General features: G+C 34.0%; 1 protein-coding gene across 1 annotated transcript; it reads right to left on the reverse strand.

The window, feature by feature from the left end:
- Window positions 1–1,193: 1,193 nt before the first annotated feature.
- LOC107424036 (putative uncharacterized protein YDL057W) lies at window positions 1,194–4,029 on the reverse strand. The gene is made up of 7 exons (XM_016033725.4): window positions 3,828–4,029; window positions 3,201–3,319; window positions 3,017–3,099; window positions 2,546–2,667; window positions 2,245–2,409; window positions 2,031–2,124; window positions 1,194–1,586 (listed from the first exon to the last, which is right to left on the reverse strand). Exons 1-7 carry the CDS (start codon window positions 4,000–4,002, stop codon window positions 1,385–1,387), a joined length of 960 nt encoding a protein of 319 aa, XP_015889211.2. The 5' UTR covers window positions 4,003–4,029; the 3' UTR covers window positions 1,194–1,384.
- Window positions 4,030–24,679: the final 20,650 nt, after the last annotated feature.

Here is a 24,679-nt window from a genome sequence, read left to right on the forward strand (position 1 = left end):
TCACACACTGTAAATTATTTTAATACTTACTTCCAATACAATAAAAATAAAAATAAAATAAAATGCATTTTCTGACTTGTAATGCAAATCTATATATGTCTCTCAAATGATGACAGCCTTCCAACCCCTTTTGCCTTCATATTCATGTGGAACTATATCTCTTTCTAAATTCCCTCTCTATATCTATCCATCTGCCTATCTATATAGACATCAAACAACATAATTCGGTTTTCTTTCTTTCTTTTTTTTTTTTTTAATGAAGAAAAAAGAAAAAAAGGATAAAGAAAAATGTCATATAAAAATCTGAAGCTTAGTTGGAGTTGTTTGTACAGTATGGGCAGGCTTAGCTAATTGCTTTAGAATCCTTGGTTTCTCGTTTTGTTAGGGCTATCCAATCTTAAATAAAAATTGAAAATGTTGTCTTATTTTCTATTGTTAGAGAACTGTGTATGCTGTAAAAATTAGTTACATTTGAAAAAAAAACATCGTTAATAAAAAGTTGAAATTATTTTTTTAAAGAATGCTTTTTCTTGAAATGAGAGGGCCGACCATGTCGTCTGCCGCTGTTATAAAGATTTGCCGACGAAGATCGCCAGGGGTCTTATCAAGCAAATTGTTTTTACCTTTATTAGCCATTTTATTATAAAAATGTATACCATTAGCTTTTTGTTTACTTGACATATAGTAAAAATAAATAAATTATTCTCAAAAAACTAATAAGTAATAACAAAGGCACTTGTCGATCTTGATGACAGCTCACTGTGGACGACCATTTTTATTTTTTTTAAAATAAAAGATAATTAAACTTTTGAAAAAAGGAAGCTGAAATTCAAACAAAAGGGGCACTTTAAATTCAAAAAAAAAAAAAAAATACCAGTGGCTATTTATCCCCCCATCGTTGGGCTTAACTACTGGTGTTGGGCCAAATATTCGGCCCCTGTTTCTAACTGGTTGTTAGCTCAATGTCTTTTACTGGATGGATTTTAGCCCGATGCCATTTTCTGGACCCGATAGAAGAAAGATGCCCTAATCAGACCCGTGAGCATTACTAGCCCAATAGGTCTGATGACTACGTTAGACCACAGTCAGTTTTAAGCCCAATGGGTCTGGTTACTGATATAGATGCCTTATTGGGCTTCAATACAAGTTTTGGGCAGGGCGTGTTGGAAACTAAATGGTCGACTCAAGAACTCTAAACAAAAAAAACCGCAGTTTTATTGAGACAATGCATATTGGAGTTCTTTAACATTCCTGACTATAATTTAGCAGAGAATTCACAAGCATTTAGCCTTCCAAACTCAACACAACAATTTGGAACCAAATTTGTCAGCAAAAGCCACATCACAAAGTATACTCATTAATAGCGAAGGGACAAGAAAAGCTTCTAGCTTGAAGCTGTCTTTTCCTGCTGCAGGCATGACTTTATGAACTCCAAAACAGCAGTGGCCAACTCAGCTTGATGATTGCCGTATCCATGATCGGCTCCTTCTATGATGCGCAATTTGTGATTTGGTATTATCTTGGCGAACTCGTAAGCATCTTCAACAGGGATAATTTCATCAGCAGATCCATGGACTGTCAGGATCCTGTATTATCATGATTACAATAAAAACAATATTATTCCAACTACATGCATGTCGAAAGCCAAGTGATTGTTGAATAGGCTTAGAAGCAAACGATAGGTAGTAAGAATGTGTACCCCAGTTTTAGATCCGGAAAGATTGACTTGATCAGTTAACACCATAAATTTAATGTAATAAGAAGAGATAATACAAGTTGAGTTTCCAATAGCACAACTTTACTCAAAGAAGGGAGTATCCTAGTTTTTATTTTCATTATCTTTATTGGGTTTAACTATTTTAAACATTTAAACCACCATGATATCATCCTTCTAGTGGGACAACAAATTACAAGCACACAACCACGTATTATGAAATGAAACATCAAGAAGAAATAGCTTATCAAAAAGACATTTCATGTTCATAGCCTTTATTTTACGCTTAACATATTTCATGTAATACTCTACCAACCTGCAATCCTTGTCAATATGAAGACATGCATTGTGCATATCAGTTGTTATGCGTTCTGTCAAACTTTCCGAGGTTACACGATAGTTCACACTTCCTACATAAATAGGGTGTTGATCAAAATATGTGAACTGCAAAATTAAGTTGGAAACGTCCAATCACAGCCACAAATTTAGGTATTCACATATAGTTTAAAACAATTAAAATTACATATTACCATCCTTATTTTTAACGTCAATAAATCCTTCCTCCTTGATTCTTTGCATAAAGTCTTCTCCCAAACGCTCTGAAATGCCTCTCTTCATATCATAACGCCCGGAAACATTGACAACTGTATGGATATCATGATACTTAGAAGCATACACAAGCACCACATTCCCGCCTGCCAACACCACATCTAAGTTAGTGCAATGGACATTTCAAACTGGGAAAACATACCAAGACCAAAATGAATGACTCACAAAACTTAATCATCAACATATAGCAGCAAAAATTTTATGTGGGAAAATCAAATGCACCTTTACTATGTCCAAGAATTCCACCAATTACACGGTTTGCTCCAGTGAAATGTTGGACTACAGAACTTAAATCATCTGCCTCTCTCCGATAATTTCCATATTCAAATGAACCCTCACTTTCTCTGAAAAGCACAAACACAAATTTAAGCCAACGAAAAGAATAATAATATGACAAAGATTGATGTTGTTCTTAAAGTCCATTTCAAGTGCTTGAATATACACAGCAAAAACTTTAACTGAATAAAAATATTTGTAATATCATATCAACCATGTTTCTTATAAACTGAAAATATTTAATTATATTCTTGATGCAGTACCATATGATAATAGAAGAAGAGAAAAGGGGAAGAGTCAGAGAACAGCAAACAGCTAGAAGAAAATTACCATGCATAGATAACGATTTCAGTAAAAATTCCATTGCAAACAAGAAGTTTAGACCCCGTTATACTAGCTAGCAGTCCAACAACTTACCCATTTCCAGCAAAGTCAAAACGGAAGGCACTGATTCCTTCGTTTTCCAAAGCAACTGCCAGGTTCACCATTATATTGTTATCCTGATGGTGAAAAAGATTACAAGTTGCAAAAACTTCTATTGAGATCATAATGAAGCAGGAACAAACAAAAATAATATAAAAATTCTTTGATTAGAACCAACCTTTGTGGATCGGAAACCATGGCATAAGATTACAATCTCCACAGATCCGGTTTCATGCAATAAGCCCACGAGTTTTTCGCCATGCTTATTTGGTACTAATACTTTCTGTGGCTGAACCACTAAATACAAATGCAAATTCTTAGACATATGTTGAGGAACCAAAAAATAAAAAATAAAAAAAATAAAAAAAATCCAACAGTATACCAAATTTTGCCAAATTCTGAAAAATTTTGGAAGTCAAATAAAGGTCAAAATAACTTGATGTTTTGTGCCATCGAATCGATAAACAATCAACATGAACTGCTCTTGCCACTTTGTTATTATAATTTTTTCCTGGTTAACATGGCGAATCATATTTCGCCAGAAATTTAGAAGTGCAAACTACCATCAAATACAAAAGTATGACATAAAATTAGGATATCTTCTTTAAATAGACAATAATTTGCAAATTATCCCAATTTGTCATTATTGGACAGAAGAGCATGAGCTATCATCACAGTCAAACTCTACTAAATACAGTATCAGCAAGGAAAAACGAAAGCATTTTTTGGAAAACCCAAGTCAGATTTGAGTCAGAAAAAGATTTCAAAGAAGCAGGCATAGCAACAAAATGACAAATTTTGTTACCTGGGTTCTGTGCAGGCTGGGCCATCCTCCCCAAGGTTGTGCTGGAACTGGAAGTATGATGGTGTGGCGGTGAGACAAAGTGCACCTGGAGAAGACGAAATTTAGCTGAAGGGGTCCTTTTGCAAATCAATGAATTTGTGAGCACTGAATGAATATTATACACCAGGATCCCCATCCCCTAACAAAAATAAAATAAAATCTAACTTACACCTGAACCTGGTGTTACCAAGTTGCCAACCCAAACCGTCAGTTGCTCTATTTCTCAGTTGTTTTTCACTACTTGGGAAATTTGGCCCACTGCCCTTATAGGGTTCACGATTTTTCCCCATTATTTGATATATATATTTTTTTCTACTTTTTTAATTTTTAATAATTCTAAAATATTCTTATATTCAAATTAAATATTTTTATTTTTTTAATGTTATTTTTTTCTTTTCTTCACCTGACTGCTCTCTTCTCCTTCATCACCCTTCTCCAAAGCTGGCTCATCTTTTCTCTTTCATCAAGCTCATCTCTTCTCATTCATCAAGCTTTTTTCACTTAGTTATTCTTTTGCCAAACAGGCCCGTTTAATCTTTCTGATCACCAAAATTCCATAAAAAAAAATTGATGGTTTGGAATTCGAAATTAGGGTATTGTGAAGAAAGAGGACATGGATTTGTATACGAAGCTCAAGGGTGGTGTTGCATGGCGGAAGCAGATGCCCAAGCTTGCTGTTTCGATTGGCCTCTCTGATAAAATGCCTGGCCTGTTTGCTTCATTTTTCCTTTGACTTTTCAATTTGAGTAGTTTCTAAGGTTTTTTTTAAAACATTTGTGGGGTTTTTTTTTTTGATTGCTTTTGGGATAAGTTGGAATCGAAATTAGGGTTAATTTTTTTTTTTTTTGCTGTTTCTGTAATTTTTTGCCTTATGCTTTTGTAATTTTTGTTTTAGGTAGTGTTCGGTGCGCGATTTGACGGTCTGATAATGGAAATCGGCAAGGATTTGGGAATGGAGGACGAGGATTTTGTGGTGGAGGCTTGCATTACACGTGCTCTACCCCCGGCATTAACGCTTGAGAAGGGATTAGAGAGTATCAAAGATGCTGTGGGAAAGTTGAAGCTGAATCCTACTTCTACCTTCAGTGGGTTCTTTCGGTTTCAGGTACTGGAAAATTCCGTAAGACTTTGCTGTTTTGATACTATGTCGTTTTGTTTGGTTTTCATTTCGTATGTGATTCTGTGTTTGCCTGTCAGTCAGAGTCTTGCGAGGTTTTTCCTCTGTTTTTATGTTGAAGGAAATAGAAAATCCTAATTGTTAATCGCTTTATGTGAATGAAACCGTTGGAGTTTTTGGAATTGGGTGTGCTGTTCACTTTACACGGAGTTCTTCTTCTATCTCAGGAGAGAAGACAATGACCAAAAGGTTTAGATTCTCGTATCTCTTATTTCTCACTCATCAAAAGCGTCTCCTATGGTGATTTAGGGGTTGCATTTGGTTTTTGTTGTTTGTTGTCTGTTGTTCATTATATATATATATATATATATGTAAAAGTAATTTTAACTTTATTAGGACAAGAGTTCGCTTTTTCCTATTGAGCTTGATTGTTGAACTGGTTAAAGTTGGGGGTTTGTAATACGGTTCCCCCACTCCAAAAAAGAAAAGATTGCCCTTTGAATAGTTAGTCTGAAAGATGGATGTTTCAAACTTCTATTTGGAGGGTCACGGACAATTCTAGAGCTATTGAGACTTACGGCCTACCCTATTCCATTGATATCAAGGTGCAGGAGGTTATCTAATCATTTTTTTAACTGGCTTTAGGCTAACGAGCGGAATATGTGTTGAATAAGAACCCAAAATTTGTTTGGTATTTTGTTGAAAGTTCTATTTGGAAAATGACAAGGCAGAAATGAAATTGAATATTAACGTGAACTCTTCATTGGCAATTATGTAAGGAATGTTTCAACATATATGCTAAAGGTTCTAAAACATTTTATGAAATTTAGAATAATTTTGTCCATTTATTGAAAATTTATAGTTAGTATGAAAAAGTGATTAAGTAATGATGGTTAGTTGTTTGTGGTTATGTATCTAATTATGATGCAAAATCTGTTGCCCTTAAGGTTCCTGCGTGTTTGATAATTTGAATTTGGTATTGCAAATAGATGCATACTGTAGTGGCAATTTTTTTATCTGCATTTAGGTGTACGTTGTTTTGCATGGATACTTGGGTCTTTTAGATTTGTATGAATCTTCTTCCTTGACAGCTCTAAAAATGGTAGCTAGATGCTATTAAATTTAAGTAATGTTTGTGGTTTCTCCATAGATAGAACAAATGAGCTCTTGCAAAATAAGGGTAAAACTTCGGCTGTTCATTAGTCACGGTTTTGCATGTGATACATATTTAATTTATTGCTTTATGTAGTTGCATGTGATACTTGTTTAATGTATGTCTTTACTTTACTTAATTGCCTGGTGCCATTGCTTATCTGCCACCGGTTCTGTATCAATTATGATTGGCTGACGCATTGAATGATGATAGTTAAAGAGGAAATGAAAAATGTGTTTAATATGTATTATTATTATTGGTATATATATATATATATATATAATTTTTTTTTTACTAGATATGACTTTCTGGAATAGACAAAGATGGGAGAAAAAAAAAAAAAAAAGGACAAATAAGTTTATATACATTGTTAGGAGTTAGAACCACATGTTATTTGTTATAGTTTCACCAGATAAGTTGGGACTTAATAAAGGACGAGTAAGGTGTCTCCGTGTATGTCTGCCATGCTTCATTAGCCATGCTTAGTCGGTGTTTTACTAAAATCCATTTAATGGGGAAGCAATAATAGAATTTCATTCATCTCAATCTCTCAATATAAACGAGAAATCTGTGAGAGTATTGAAAACCCAAGAAGTAAGTTTAAAAAAAAAAAAAATGGCGGAAGAGAGTAGAGAGAGGCTGCTGAAGAATGTGGTTTACTATGAGAATTGCCCAGGTTGTAAGGTGGAACGGTATAAAGAGATACAACGTGGTTTACCAATTCGAGGCCTTCTTTTTATTTGGATTGTTGTGTTATGTAATGGTATGCTTTTTCTTATTCTTCTACTGTTTCTTATTTATTTATTTTTATTTATTTTTGGTTTTTGGCATTCCAAAGCATTGTTGAATGTTGATCATGTTGATGTTTTGTTTGATTTGTTGCATCTGTGATGTGTATTTTGTTCTCTGCTACATGTTTCGTACTTGTTAGATTACTAGTGGATGAATTTGATGCTGCACTTTGGAAGGTTGGCAGAGGTTGACATGGAAGTAGCAAAAGAATTTGGTGGAAAACATTTTCACATTCTTCCTTCTTCTTGACACTCTGTTTTTGATAGACATGCTTTGAAGTAGGATTGAATGAAGATCCAATAAACATCTTTAACTTTAATTCAGTTTTGTTAACCTTTTTGAAGTCTGACTTATAGCCTTGTTTCTTCTTCTTCTTCTTCATCCTTCTTTTTTTTTTTTTCAAGTTATTTTATTTTATCTATAAATAGATTAGACATTTATTATTGCCTTTTGTTTTCCTTTTCAAACAGAATTTAGTTGTGCATCACACTGATATTTTTTGTCATTTTGTACTTTTTACTGGGATCAATCTTATTTATACCATGTTTTTATAGAATTTGTTTAAGAAATGATCTCTTCTTTATTTCTTGCTTGAATCACACATGTCCGGGACCACTTGTATAATCTATGATCTATATGATTTTCTCAGCATATTAGTTGTTTATGACTGACTGTCTTTCTCAATTTGTTTGCAATGCTGCCATTAGCATCTCTGTTTCCATTCCTTTATTTCATGGTAAGTGTGTATTTTATTTGTGAGTGTTTTTTCCTTCATTATCCTCATTCGTAGATAGCTTCCAATATTTATAGCATTTCCCATGCCATTGATGGAATTTTTTCACTGTTATTTGAATTTGACATGTTTATAAGTTTGAATGTGTTACTTGACATGGAAATGTTTCCTGTGTTACTTTTAATTATATCTTATGTTATTTGTCTTGCCTTTAGGAAATTCATAGAATGTATCTGCGAACATCCTTTTAGGATATTTTTCTGGCTCTTTTAGTTCCTGAAGATGTATGAAATTAGATATTATTTTTTGAAACGAATTTGGGTGAATGCCCCTATTTTGAAAGCTTTAATGAAAAATACCCCCCTTTGTGTTGATATGTATATATGTTAATGAAATATACCTTCTCCCTTTCAAAATTTTTTTATCTATCCTCTTATACCTATTTTATCCTCGAAAAAAATTCAAAATGACTCGAGTGTCTTTTTTTAATATTTATATTTTTCTGGCAGTCCGGATTAATATTTGTTGAAGGTTGGCTATCTACTCAATGTATTGATTGAAATTAGTGTTTTTTTTGCTGTTTTGGAGATTTGGCCATCCTTTAGCAAATCAGTCTATAAGATTGGATTTTGGTTCTATACAATTCATAGAGAGCAAGGGATATTACTGGGTATGAGCTATTGCCTCAATTGTTGGATTTGAACCTTTATACTTCTTTATGGATACTCTAGGTATTTAATTATTTTCTTTGAAACTTGTATGCTAAATATTGTAACTAACTGCAGATATTTCATTTGATTTCATCCAGGTATCAAATCGGTCTCTATTTTAGCGGAGGTGCCCCGTATGCTTTTAATGCTGTCACTAAAGTTTGGCATTATACCAATTGTGGTGCCAGTTGGTGTTCGAGATTTTGACATTGATGGGGAACATTGGGTCAATTCAGGATTGATACCAACAAAGCCTTTTGTAGGAGCTGTAATATTCTCTAGTTTTTATTCATAAAACACTTGTACAATTTTCTTTTGCTAATTCAGATTTAGTTTTTAGTTTTTGTACATGATTCTCATGTCAAAATGATGTGTAAAGACCCAATTTCATTATTAAATTCTCCATATTATTTGAGATGTGGAAAAACAACAAATAAGAAGGATGGGAATTTAAATGGATGGTAATTGAGTTCTCAAATATTGGCTCTCTAGTTTCTGATCATTTGAACTTGTTTGAATGGTGTGCATTGAAATGTAGTTAGTTTTAGATTGTAGACTATTCCCAGCTTGCAAGCTTCTTCCAATCACTTTAAAATGCAGCTCCATGGCAGTATATTCAAACAAGAGTTGTCAAGAGGGAATTAATTGTGCACTTGTGGAAAATATTTAAATAAATGGATATGAAAGTGTAGAATAAATGTAAGAGTCTCCCATTTCTCATCTACCCTCATTTCTCATTAACTGTCGAATAAAGTGGAAAATATTTAAACAAATTTTTTTACCATCTCCCATTTCTTATCTACCCTCATTAACTTCTATCCCTCTCTCTTACTCTTCCTGCTACCACATTCAATGAATCCTGTGTGTCTCCCTCTCTCTTTCTCTTTTGTTGCTTACGTACCTTTCAGCCTTTCTTCGCACCAACCAACCATTGCAGAAAACACAATACCACCTTCAATTCAGTTCACTCCCCCTGTATACCCCCAACCTTTTGTGATAACAACAAGACTGAAAATCTTCATTGTGGAGCCCATAGACTTCAAAAGTGTGTAATTAAAGTGTACGTTTGTGCGGATCAGAGTTAAAGATTTCTTGGTATGTGTATATATATATAAATATATGTACAGATATGTATATATATTTCCCTTATATTGGATTCATTGTTTGTCACGTTTGACATAATATATAAGTGCAAGTTCTATGTTGGTGCTATTTTATGTAAAACAATCCATAAATGGTTCAGAAATTTCCATTTGAAAATTACAACCTTTGTTCATTACATATGGTCCATCGGTAATTACGAAACACTTGGTTGTTGGAAAATTTAACGGCGGTTCCATCGGAATATTTAGTTTTTCCATTTTCTGAAAGCAAACCAATTGGACAATCGAATTTGTCCACTTTGATAATATTATTGTATACGAATGACATGCTAAATGTAACTATATTTATGATCTTGAACAAAATAATCCACAAAACACCACATTGTCAACATTGCATCCATTCAAGCTAACGTTATGTTATGATTTAGCACATGTGCTACAAACTTAACATCTTAATCTACTTGATCCACTATGTATGTCAGGAGTAGCTATTCTACTAGGCGTTAATATGCAACATTTAAACATAATTGTTTGGCTTATTTTCTGTACTCATTTGCTGAAAATGCATTTGTATTTTTTCATTACTTTTGCTTCAGGATTATAGTTAAACTTTCTAGTAAAGATTCTACGATTGCAATTATTTTTAGTCATACAACCTCACAAATTACCACAAGCTTGTGACAAGGAGATACTTATTATGTTTTGAATTGGTAAACCCTTTATGCTCAATGTCACAAATTTCAGTTCTACTGTTCTATGATGGAACATGGAGTGCATGTTTTGAAGGTACTTGGAGATATCAATGTCAAAGAACGAAGATTATACGTATCAAAAGGAATTGTACATTGGCAGAACTTGAAGATGTTGTCTACAACGCTCTCAACTTAAATTCTACACAACATCAATTAATCTTCAAGTTTATATACTATGTGTGTTTGTCATGTGAGCCGTACATTGTGGAAAATGAGGAAGACCTACAAAGTTTTATAGAAGAGTATAGTTCACACAGACCTCAAGACAGATCTCCACTTATTGTTGATGTATCATCCAGGGTTCCACAGAGTATTAATACTGCTGGATGTGTTGTGAATAGGATACCTACAAGTTCAGGATTTATGACGATTGCCCCACTATCTGCAGTTCTAGAGACAGCTATATGTACCTCTGATGCTGACATGCAGTCCCCAGCGACCGAACTTCATGTGCCGAAAACTCAACCTGGATTCTTCGAAATCAAATTTGTGAAAACGATGTGCAATTTATGGAACATGATCATGATAATGAGTGCTTCAAAATTAATGATATGAATGAATATCTTGGACATGATTATGATAAAGATGAACAATTTGAGGTTGAGGTCAACATTGATCATAGTCAAGATGGGTTACGTGACATTTGTTGGACCCAACATTCAGGACTTTCAGCTGGTGATAGTCGACATGGTGTTTCTCCTTATGGTAATAGTCCAATTGATAATGTGAATGATGATGTGCTTGCTTCTCCTTATACCAAAAACCATTTGGACATTCGACAGGATTCTACCGCATCCATGGCTGAACATAGGGTTAACCGTCGCTTCTCATCTGTCAATGCCCATGAAATCATTTGAATCAACCAACTCTTTACGAGTAAGAATGCGCTACAAAAGAAGCTTAGTCTTTATGCACTAAGGAGAAATTTTGAATTCAAGGTCAAGAAGTCAGATAGGGTCCGATATGAGGTTGTATGTGTAAACGACAATTGCATGTGGCGATTGCATGCTACCAAGCTACATGGTGATAATACAGAAGCTTTCATGATTAGGGCCTTCAAGGATGAGCATATTTTCTCTTTAAATATCATGAAAAGGGATGATCATCAAGCAACAAGTACAGTTATCAGAGACATCATCCAGCCAACGTTTGATGGGATTTCACGGCAATACAAACCCCAGGATATCGTACATGACATTCGCTCTAATTACGGAGTAAACATAAGCTACAACAAAGCATGGGCCGCTAAGGAAGTTGCACTATAAGGTTTGTGGGGCACGCCAGTAGAGTCATATGCAAAACTTCCTTTATGGAGTCACGTTTTGAAGAGCAAAAATCCGGGCACATTTACTCGAATTGAAATTGACGATCAAAATAGATTTTTATATTTTTTCATGGCACTTGGAGCTAGCATTAGAGGGTTTCAACATATGTGGAGAGTCGTAGCTGTTGATGGAACTACGCTGAAGAATAGATATAGAGGTTTGTTATATATTACATCATGTTTGGATGGGAACAATCAAATTTATCCACTTGCTTATGGAATAGGCCTTGGAGAGACGGATGCGGCTTACACGTGATTTTTTGAGAGATTTAAAGAAGCGTTTGGGGATGATCCGAATATAGCTTTTATATCAGACAGACACAAGAGCATTGCAAAAGCGATACGTACAGTTTTCCCTAATAATCACCATGGCCACTGCACATATCATCTTGGTACAAAGTTACATACTAAGAAGTTTAAAGGTAATGTCAATGTGATTATATCAACTTCTAATGATGCAGCTAGAGCATATATTGTTGAGAAATTTGATAAGGCCATGCAGCTTTTAGAAGGGGCTAGCATTGAATTTGTACAATATCTCAAGGATGCAAATCTTGTAAAATGGGCTAGATCATATTTTCCAGGCAATAGATACAACATAATGACATCTAACATCGCAGAGAGTATGAACTCTGTGCTTCTTGATGCTAGGGATAAACCTGTTTTGCCATTACTAGATCACATTCGTGATGTCTTGCAAAAGTGGTGGTATGAATGTTGAACTAACGCAGCAGCAATTCAAACTCCTGTTACTAATTGGTTGGAAAATATCATGCAAGAGCGCTCAAATAATGGCAGAGGCTTATGTGTTATTCCATTGAACTTATATGAGTTTCAAGTTGTTGGCCATGGCATGTTCGTTGGAGTTGTTAACTTAGAAAATAAGATGTGCTCATGCAAGGAATTTGACATTGATGGATTTCCTTGCGTCCATGCAATTGCAACTTGTAAGCATCGACATATTTCTCCATATATCCTTTGCTCGGTGCATTACTCAATTGACTCACTCCGTGACGCATATTTGAAAACCATATATCCACTTGGAGATAAATGTCAGTGGCATACTTCAGATGATGTCATAAACCAGGTTGTACTTCCACCTCAAATTGGCAAACAGTCAAGAAGACCAAGAAAGAAGAGGATTCAATCTCAAGGAGAGGATCGTCATCAATATAGATGCGGGAGGTGCAAACAGATTGGTCACAGCAGCCGATCATGCTCGACTGCCTTATCTCTTGATAGCACTACCAACCAGTAGCACCATTGAATTGAAGGACCATAAATCGCTCGACGTTATATTAAGACAATGGGGGCATGTTATGAGGTATGTGTTATGCAATGAAGTCAGGAATGCAATTAGTAGCTCAACCGCGTTACATGAGTTTTGGCATAATAGATGTTGGTTTTATGTGTTCTTTTGTTGTCAAAGTCATCTATCGTATTGTGTTGATAACATATCATTCTGTGTTCAGTTTTTGGTTCAGTTGTTTGTAGGTTTCTTACTATTGCACGGATGATACTACTGCCCAATGGTAATGACCGATGCATCGTCGGTAATTGACATTTGTACACCGTCGTAAAAGAATCACCACAATTCCTTTGGACAACTTCAATCATGTGTGTTCCAACGAAGAACATGGTAAATGTAGCATTATTAATGATAACTGCTGACAAAGTAACAGAAAAAATGACACTAATAAGTGAAAACATTCAATTTGTTTTTGCTTCAAACATTACCGTAGGTTTCATCGGTAATTACCGAAACCCCTATGTCAATCATATTCTACCAATTTTTTAGCCCTCACAAGTCCCCTAATGTGTGTTAAATGCAAAAACATGCAAAATATAGATTCTTAAATGATCCTCAGAAGAAAAAACCCCAAAATGTCTGAAAAAGTTCTCAAATTGCCAAAAAAATACAATTACTATAGACCTCGGTAATTGCCAATGAAACCTACCGTAATCAAATTATACTTTCTAGAAAAATTACCGTAGGTTTCATCGGTAATTATCAAAACCCTTGTGGTAGTCACATTTTACCAATTTTTTGGCCCCCACAAGTCCCCTAATGTGTGTTAAATGAAAGAACATGCAAAATATGGATTCTTAAATGATTATAAGTAGACAAAACACCAAAATTTCTGAAAACGTTCTCAAATTAGCAAAAAAATTTGATTATTGTAGGCCTTCGGTAATTACCGACGAAACCTACGGTAATCAAATTATACATTCTAAAAAAATTACCATAGGTTTAATCGGTAATTACCAAAACCCCTATGTTAATCACATTTTACCAATGTTATGGCCCCCACAAGTCCTCTAATGTGTGTTAAATGTAAAAACATGAAAAATATAGATTCTTAAATGATTCTAAGGAGAAAAAAACCCCAAAATGTCTGAAAAAGTTCTCAAATTGGCCCAAAAAGAAAAAGATTACTATAGACCTTCGTTAATTACCGATGAAACCTATGGTAATCAAATTATACTTTCTAAAAAAATTACCGTTGGTTTAATCGGTAATTACCAAAACCCCTATGGTAATCACATTTTACCAATGTTATGGCCCCCACAAGTCCCCTAATGTGTGTTAAATTCAAAAACATGCAAAATACATATTCTTAAATGATCCTAAGGAGAGAGAACCCCAAAATTTCTGAAAAAGTTCTCAAATTGGCCAAAAAAATATGATTACTGTAGACCTTCGGTAATTACAGATGAAACCTACGGTTATCAATTTATACTTGCTGGAAAAATTACTGTAGGTTTCATCGGTAATTACCAAAATCCCTATGGTAATGTGATTTTACCAATTTTTTAGTCCCCAATGTGTGTTAAATGCAAAAACATGAAACTGTTGGGGTTTTTTCTCCTTAGGATCACTAAAGAATCTATATTTTGCATGTTTTTGCATTTAACACACATTAGGAGACTTGTGGAGGCCAAAAAATTAGTAAAATGTGATTAACATAGGGGTTTCAGTAATTACCGATTAAACCTACGGTAATGTTTCCAGAAAGTATAATTTGATTACCGTAGGTTTCATCGGTAGTTACCGAAGGTCTACAGTAATCGTATTTTTTTGCCAATTTGAGAACTTTTTCAGACATTTTAGGATTTTTTCTCCTTAGGATCATTTAAAAATCTATATTTTGCATGTTTTTACATTTAAACATATTAGGAGACTTGTGGGGGCCAAAAAATTGGTAAAACCATATTACTATAGGGGTTTCGGTAATTACCGATTAAACCTATGCTAATTTTTCCAGAAAGTATAATTTGATTATCGTAGGTTTCATCGGTAGTTACCGAAGGTCTACAGTAATCGTATTGTTTTGCCAATTTGAGAACTTTTTCAGAAATTTTAGGGTTTTCTCTCCTTAGGATCATTTAAGAGTATATATTTTGCATATTTTTGCATTTAACACACATTAGGGGACTTGTGGGGGCCAAAAAATTAGTAAAATGTGATTAACATAGGGATTTCGGTAATTACCGATTAAACCTATGGTAATTTTTTCAGAATGTATAATTTGATTATCATACGTTTCATTGGTAGTTACCGAAGGTCTACAGTAATCGTATTGTTTTGCCAATTTGAGAACTTTTTCAGACATTTTTGGGTTTTTTCTCCTTAGAATCATTTAAGAATCTAGATTTTGCATGTTTTGGCATTTAACACACATTAGGAGACATGTGGGGGCCAAGAAATCGGTAAAACCATATTACCATAGGCGTTTCGGTAATTACCGATGAAACCTATGATAATTTTTCCAGCAAGTATAAATTGATTACCGTAGGTTTTATCAGTAATTACCGAAAGCCTACAATAATCAATTTTTTTTGCCAATTTGAGAACTTTTTTAGAAATTTTGGGATTTTTTCACCTTAGGATCATTTAAGAATCTATATATTGCATGTTTTTTCATTTAACACACATTAGGAGACTTGTGGGGGCCAAAATATTGGTAAAATGTGATTACCACAGGGGTTTCGGTAATTACCGAAGAAACCTACGGTAATTTGTCTAGAAAGTATAATTTGATTACCGTAGGTTTCATCGGTAATTACCAAAGACCTACAATAATCAATTTTTTTTTGCCAATTTGAGAACTTTTTCAGAAATTTTGGGTTTTGTCGCCTTAGGATCATTTAAGAATCTATATTTTATATGTTTGTTTTATTTAACACACATTAGGAGACTTGTGGGGGCCAAAATATTGATAAAATGTGATTACCATAGGGGTTTTGGTAATTACCGATGAAACCTACGGTAATTTTTTCAGAAAGTATAATTTTATTATCGTAGGTTTCATCAGTAATTACCAAAGACCTACAATAATCAATTTTTTTTTGCCAATTTGAGAACTTTTTCAGAAATTTTGGGGTTTTGTCTCCTTAGGATCATTTAAGAATCTATATTTTGCATGTTTTTCATTTAACACACATTAGGAGACTTGTGGGGGCCAAAATATTGGTAAAATATGATTACCAACCGTAGGTTTCATCGATAATTACCGAAGGCCTACAATAATCAAATTTTTTTTTGCTAATTTGAAAACTTTTTTAGAAATTTTTGGGTTTTGTCTCCTTAGGATCATTTAAGAATCCATATTTTGCATGTTATTTCATTTAACACATATTAGGGGACTTGTAGGGGCCTAAAAATTGGAAAAATGTGATTACTACAGGGGTTTCGGTAATTACCGATGAAACCTACAGTAATGTTTTCAGAAAGTATAAATTGATTATCGTAGGTTTCATCGGTAATTACCGAAGGCCTACGGTAATCATATTTTTTTGCCAATTTGAGAACTTTTTCAGAAATTTTGATATTTTTTCTCCTTAGGATCATTTAAGAATATATATTTTGCATGTGTTTTCATTTAACACACATTAGGAGATTTGTGGGGCAAAATATTGGTAAAATGTGATTACCATATTGATTTCAGTAATTACCGATGAAACCTAGGGTAATTTTTCCCGAAAGTATAATTTGATTATCGTAGGTTTCATCAGTAATTACCGAAGGCCTACAATAATTAATTTTTTTTTTTGCCAATTTAAGAACTTTTTCTGAAATTTTGGTGTTTTGTCTCCTTAGAATCATTTAAGAATCCATATTTTGCATGTTCTTGCATTTAACACACATTAGGGGACTTGCGGGGGCCATAACATTGGTAAAATGTGATTATCACAGGGGTTTCTGTAATTACCGATGAAACCTACGGTAATCAAATTTTTTGGCCAATTGGAGAACATTTTCCGAAAATTTGGGGTTTTTTCTGTTTGGGGGCATTGATGAATGTATATTTTGCATGTTGTTGCCGGAAACACCCATTAGCTGAGTCTTTGGAATAAAAAAAATATGTGAATTGATATTACCAAAAGCGTATCGGTAATTACCGATGGTGCATCAGGAATTATCGATGCACCATCGGTAATCATCTTTGATTGAATTTTATCACAACCAAGGGTCTTCTTTTCTCTTTTTTTTTTGGGTCAACGGTTATCATTACTAAAGCTAGGTTCAGCATATTAAGATAACATTAATATAGGGTGTCATAACATTAAACATACGATCTACATTAAAAGTTTATTAAAGTACAAATCAAAAGCATATTTTTTTTTTCTAAAAAACCTAATGTCTTCCGAGCCAAATGAAAGATTCTCCTCACTGCTCTTGTATTCAATAAATTTCAAAGTGTAGACACCACAATCACCCTTGCAGAATAGCATTAATGAAAACCAAGCACGTGTATTTCCACACGTAAGCATAATTAAACAACAGCAATAGAAGTGGTTTGAAATGACAACATATTCATACCCATTATCTTGGCAGGGTGCATCTTTGATCATGGTCATCGTGAATGGCTCTAAAGTGGGAGGCACGTCCGGATTCTTCTTGTAATATCCCCCATCCCTCAATAGGTAAGGCAGCATAAACGTAAGGCATTCTGCATTTTTCAACTCTTTATTTAGGATATATTTATTTCCCATATTTGGATCGTATAAATCAGTATGTCGCGCCTTCAAGTCCACACATGCTGCCAACCAATGGATGCCTCCATTGTTGACAGGGATGTACACCTGCAAATTAGAACATAACCTCATTATCCACAAATTGGGAAAACTTAGTCAAATTTTTTTTAAATATATGTAGGGACTTACATAATCACATCTCCGCCACGGCACGCTAGGTTTGGGTGACTTCCCACGCACTAGCTACGAAATGTTGAATCACATAAATATGTGCTTCGAGATGCCCCCCATATAGGATAACACCCTTTGATGGATGACTGCCAAATAATGAAATAGATACAATATAAAATGTCATGAGTATAACATTAAGCACCGCAGTAACATCCCATCATCTTACCCAAAATAACACGTCTAATATGGCACAGGTGTGGGTGAACATCTTCTCATTCTCAAACCGCCTTTTTCGTATGAAACACAAAATAGTTTCAATGTGCTGCAAAACCACATTAAAGGAAATAAATAACAAGTGCGAGGTGATAAATAAAACATCATTCCAAACGTAGGAACACAATGAATTTACATGAAAATAAAGTGTATAACTTACATCGGAATTCAACCATCCTTCAGAGGTAAGTAGCTCAGCCAAAAATTTCTTCCCCACCGTCATATAAGTTGTACACACGGTTGCTTCATTTGGTGCCACCCTATGCCACTCATCGAATGCCTTCTCCTTCGATGCATCAATATGTCGATTAAGATTAAATCTGACCTTCTTCTTACACGAGTCGGTGTAAGGAGAGATGACGTGATGTGATTGGTGATAAACTCTACCGAATCGGCTTGTATCACCAACGTTATACATCCAATCCTCCACCTCAATCTCAGCTGATTGGTCATGAAGCACTGATATCCCACCCCAAATGCATAGGCCGATATGGCACCAAAGCCCAGGAACCCTCCACATAGGGTCCTATAGGTACGATAGGCTCAAATGGTGTTGTACAATCCTCATCCTCCTTCCTATCATTGGAACCGTCTATGGGTGCATCAAATTCTTCAGCTTGCTCTCCAAATGACGGTGCCACAGGGGATGATGGTCGCACCGAAGATGACGGTTACTGGGTGTGCATATGATGTTCGGCCTGCAAAACACAATGGTTATTTTGCAGTTCCCAAACCCTAACAACAAATAATTGCTGAATTACACTATATAATTTAATAATGCTGAAACCCTAAAGTATACTAAGTTGTCTAAATGATACCTGATGCTTTTGTTGGTTAATAACTGAACTATGCATCTTCCTTAACGATGCCATCTCTTTCTTTAATTCATCAAATTTTGCCTCCAAGCAAGCAAGCTAATCAATATCAATATCCAAAACATAAGTCAATATATATTAGTACAACATATGAAATACAAATTTACATGCAAGTAACAATTGCATACCCTGAAATTAGCATCTGGAAGGCCACTAGAATGCTTCTCAGCTTTGGATGCATCTTTAGCGCCAATGGTGGCTATCGGTGCTACAAGTGGTGGTGCCGTATAGCGAACTTCATGTATGTTCACTGCTACTGTTCGCCAGTAATCCATAGTCTTCTCCTCATCGGTAGCATCTAACCTCCAGTGCACAACATACTACATGAAATGAAGAAAGGAAAAAAAAGTAAATTTGGAAACTAACTTTGGTAATGTAACTTGAATGTAGTTGTACCATGTAGTCTAAATAACTTTGCCTTACATTGCTATTTGAGGTGAAACAATTATGGACGGCAAAATGGTTCGGTTGACTTGTAGCATGCCATCCAAGGATCCTCAGACAACGGGTTTCCCGCCGCTCGCCAAAATGGTTACCAAAATTAGGGATTGCTTTAAACCCCTACAACTACAAAATATAAATTATAGGTTATTAAATATAATTTTTAAGTAAACGCTATATGTATTAAATATATTACCATACCTGAAACGCTAATGGAAAATCTTTTAGGTCATACAACTGTGATTTATTCTTTACTGCACGTCTTCTATGCTGGAATGCATTGTGGAATGAGTTGATCGTCTCCTTGTAGCTCAGAATGCCCCAAGGGTAGGAATTAAATACCTCGATATCAACAACCAAATCAATGAATTTTCTATTTATTTGAACCCTCGGATCCATTTCGAGTACACCATGAACTAAGAAATATAGCAACGCAATTCTTACAGCATCCCAATCATCCACAAAATGTGTATCCTTGAATATTCATTCCAGTTCGGGTGGTTTCAAGTCAATCCTGTCATCTAGCAACCTCATGAGCAGCTCCTTTCCTTTGGAAATTTGCATATCATACATGGAAGGGTACCTACAAAACTTTAAGCCACTAATGAGTGCGAATTCCCACTTTGGAAACCGCACTCCAGATCCGCCGAAGTTAAGCTCTAGTACTTCTGGATTGTTGGACACAACTCGTTTGCAAAGCAGGTGATGCACTAGATGACTAGAGAACATGAGGTTCTTCATGTCAAGTAAGTGTCCAAAACATGTTGGTCTATATTTTTCCAGCTGCTCACTTGTGAGGACACTTGTAATTACTTTGTTCGCTTCTATTGGAATCCCGAATGAATGTGCCCTAACTTTAAATATATCGGCATCCTGAAAGATCTGTTCTTTTGGAGCGTCGATGGGCTGCAAAATGAATTACATAAATGGAACTGATGTCAACCATTTAATCATACCCTATTTTTCCACCCTAACTTGATAATAATAATTTCCACCCAAATCTTAAGATATATGGGTTCACATTTTTGCACTAGTGGTAATTACCGATGAAACCATCGGTAATCAACCTACAATGAGCTAAAAAAAATCCCGATGGCCTATCGGCAATTACCGATGGCCATCGGATGAAGTTTTTCTCGAGTTTTCACATTCATGAATAACTACTAACAGATGTCTTATCATTTACCACACAAAACAACATAAATGAATATAAAACTTATCATCTCAGATGGGGGAGAGGAGAGTGGAACGTGCCCTAGAAGTTTGGTACTTTCCGTCTCAGCTTTGGATTGTTGCCTAGTAGTTCGTCGACGCTTAGAGTCGGGTGCTGATGTGCTACCACCGCATCTCTTACTTTCCACCTTCTTACCTCCCTTCTTCGGTTGAGCTCGCAAGTTCCTCTTTGGTGCCATTATAAAGTACAACCTACAAATGTACATTGACAACATTAATAAATTTTTATCTACCTTTAACCACATTGTCAACTATGTATACATATATAAATATCTGCAATCCTCAATTTCATACGCTCTCTTCCTAAGGATATTGTGTATGCCATCTACAAAACATTTACTGTATAGCAGTGTGTTTATTTCTAAATCTTTCTATCTTCTTCTTCTTCTTTATTTTTTTTCTTTTCTGGGGATAAAGTGTTTGCGTGTTTGCTTCTAGCTAACCATGTACCTAAAATTTTATGCACCGATCTCTCTCTCTCTCTCTCTCTCTCTCTCTCTCTCTCTACATATATATATATATATATACCTTTGGAAAGTACTAACAATTAACAAGTACTAACTCTGGAATTCTCAACTTCAATTCTAATTAATCATAAAGTATCTTTCTCTTATTTCCAAGTACTGATTTTATTTAATAAATTACCCTAGCAAAAAGGAAGAAGAAAAAACTTAAAAGAAAAAAAAGGTCTGAAAAGCAACTAAGATTTCTAATGCAGCTATAGTTTAAAGTGGGGTTTTAATAGAGCAACCCAAAATTGTGGCCAATTATGATGCTACATGCAGAAGCAGATAAAGTGAAATATTGAAATGACTGGAGAGGAAGTAGTCAATTCACCCAAAATAGAAAAATAAAAAAGTGAAGTATAGAGGTGGAAGACTACATAGAAGCTACGCAACAGACAGATTGTTATAAGCCAATCAAAAGCAGCCCTTAGACTGTATATATACATATCATATTCATTTTATATTTAATTATTTCTTAACATACAATATGTGTCTAAAAAATATGCACAGAAAGTTGCAAACTATAATCTGAACATATAGGTTAAGCTGGACTGCAACATGTTTCACCACTTCTATATGAGTATGTCAACTAATGTAGCTACATCTCTTCCCCATACTGCTTGTGTTTAACCTAATTTGGTTATAAAAGCTCAGACCTACCAACACCTATATATGCTATACAAATCATTCACTTTATATTTATTTTATCTGTATAATTAGTTTAGGGTCAATGATTTATCTGTATACAAATCAAAAAAGAAAAATAATTAGTTTCTTAAGGGTCAAGTACATTTTTATAAAAATTCTTCTTTTCAACCCACAAAAGTAGTTTTCTAGACAGAGTTTGAGTATTATGCACTAGTGACACCTTTAGCTTTAGGATTTAAACTTCGATCAGGGTAAAAATCCTTATATCCTTAAGTTGTAACAAATATATATATATATATATATATATATACATATATTATGTTTATTTATTACAAACTAACATTATTCTTCATCAAATTCATTGATTTCCCTGCCTTCATCCTTTATTTATTTTCCATGCTCAGGGATGTCGATGGAACCAAAAATAAAAAATAAAAAAAAATTAAAGAATTTTAAAAAAAATAAAAAAATAAAAACAACGTGTCGTCTGGGTGTCGTTCATCCCAGACGACATGTCGTTCGCTCCATCTTCAACCTTTAGCCAAGTTGACCCAAATCCACCTGAACCAGTCCCGATCCGATTTTTGACCCGATTATTTCTCCCACCTCCGGCCACCGTTTAAGGCCAAACTGGTCCCCTTTTTTTCCTCTCTTTATTTCCTACTGATACCCAATATCAATCTATCTTAAAACCTAAGTTATAATCACTTCCATACAAAAACCTAAATTTCAAATAAACTTCAAAAATTTCACATTTTTAACCTGTTCTAAACACAAATCAAAAGTTTCAATGTATCACATTGTACTAAATTTGTAAGTATTTAATAGTAAGACAACAAAAAAACACAAAAAAAAAAAAAAACCACACGGGTCCACGGCAAGGCAACAAATAAACATAAAAACAAATCCACATCGGTCACGGCAAGGCAAAAAATTAACACAAAAACAAACTCACACCGGTCCACGGTAACAAATAAACAAAAATATTAAAACAATTACCTCAGAGATAGCCGTTCAAGGATGCTGAGATGAGATGAAGTTTTGTTTTTTTGTTTTTTTCTTTGCATTTTTTAAGGGTTTGTTTTTTCCACGGTAAGTTTTATTTTTTTGTATTTTTGTGTATCTTTGTAAAAACAATTACTTGATGTACTTTGTTTTCTTTTTCTAAAAAATAAATTTTTGTTCTTTATTTGTTTAAAACATAAAAGAATATTCAAGTTATTTTTTATTGTTTTAAGATTAAAATAGATATTGAAAGGTAAAAAAAATAATAACAAATAAAGAGGCAAATATCAGTAAGCTCATCCAAAAAAAATATTGGACCAAATTCCCCTGTTCTAAACCGGAGAAAAATTGAAAAGTCAATAAGAGCAATCATCGTAGGCTAAGGGAGAAACTGTGTGAAAAGGAGGAGGGATTTGACTGGGGAACATACATATGTGTGTGTATATATATATACATATATATATATGAAACATGCGAAGACAAAGGCTAGTATTGGGCTTATTTTTCTATCGTAAATAAAACTAAAATTGGTGGCTATACTTCTCCTCTTACATCACCAGACCTCCATTAAAAAGTAGTACCCAGTAATGGTCCTTCACTTGACCAGTCTCATTGTGGGCTGGATGGGCCCCAAAAATATTTCCACCTTTCATTTTTTTTATTTTAATATTTGTGTGCAATAGGATTTTTTTTTTTTTTAAAATTGTTTTTCCTGTTGAAAAATATGAGTGGAAACAATCGAGGGAAACAAACACACGGTAAAGAAAATGTACAAAGACCATCTACATCCAAATCGACCATCATTGACGTCCATATACCTTTATCAGAAACTCGAAATAATTTTTTGTGGTACGTAATTTTAAAACTAATATGTCATCAAATGTCTTTGAATTATGATTAAAAATTGAATTTAATGAAGAAAATAATAAATGCATCTTATCATTTTAATTACTATATATATATATATATATATATATATATTTTTTTTAAATAGTTATTAATTGACAATAGCTTTGACTCTTTTTTTTTTTTTTAAAATAAGCAATGTCTTTTATCAAAATAAAATTGACGGATAAACTCTAATGGCATTTTTTTTTTTCTTAAAATTCTTATAACATATAACAAAATCAACAAACATTGATTATCTAAAAGAAGACTTAACTAATTTCCAAAAAAATAAAAAATAAAAGGAGACAACGTTTTTTTTTTTTTTGGGTAAAAAAATATTTAAAAAAAAAAATAACGGTGAGGCAGTGACGGCACTACTCGTGGAAATGACTGGCCGTATATGCGGTTGGCTCTATTCGGCTAGAAACGGCACTGCTTTTTGATTGTCAAACTAATACCACCTTTTTTTTTCTTTTTTCTTTTTTTTCTGAAACTAATACCCCTCTCATTTGCTCGTGCGCTGAGCCTGCGACACACTAAACACTACTTAAATTCCTTAATTTTTTTCACTATAATAATACTAGCTGCTACTCTTTATATTCTCCCTCCTCTATTCATAATATCTATTTCTGTTAGTTTTCAGAATTTATTTATTAATCTATTTTCCCCCCAAAAAAAAAAAAAACAACAAATACTAACAAAATATTATTACATACTATATAGTATAATATATATGTTTCTGCATCTATAAAATATAAGATCCAGACAAATGCTAAAGTTGCCCCTCAAAAAATAATAATAAAATTAGAATATATTGAGAGAGAGAGAGAGACGTAGGCCTGACATAATAATAATAATAAATTAATAATAATAAGAAGAATAATGAAATGAATAAGTAATTGTGAAAAAATGAAAATGGAGAAAAGTGGAAAATTCACCCCAAAAAAAAAAAAAAAAGGAGAAAAGTGGAAAGGGACACTCTGCCTTCCTCCCTTGACCCTTTTCAAAATCCATATATGTATGGGTAGACTTTGACCACTACTTTTCCCCTCTTTGCCTTTGGCTGGCTGCTTCTCTAGATTTATAAACTATATTTTTATTTTCGAGCAC

The sequence above is a fragment of the Ziziphus jujuba genome, chromosome 7 (genome assembly GCF_031755915.1).
Source record: "Ziziphus jujuba cultivar Dongzao chromosome 7, ASM3175591v1".
Taxonomy (NCBI): Eukaryota; Viridiplantae; Streptophyta; class Magnoliopsida; order Rosales; family Rhamnaceae; genus Ziziphus; species Ziziphus jujuba.

What these genes read in the sequence shown, in the direction of transcription:
- LOC107424036 (XM_016033725.4), bottom strand. Translation starts at nt 4,002, where the DNA reads ATGGGGATCCTGGTGTATAATATTCATTCAGTGCTCACAAATTCATTG. An exon ending in AATTCTTGGACATAGTAAAG is followed by an intron (nt 2,410 to 2,545) that starts GTGCATTTGATT and finishes TGGTGTTGGCAG; the next exon opens with GCGGGAATGTGGTGCTTGTG. An exon ending in CATATTGACAAGGATTGCAG is followed by an intron (nt 1,587 to 2,030) that starts GTTGGTAGAGTA and finishes ATGATAATACAG; the next exon opens with GATCCTGACAGTCCATGGAT.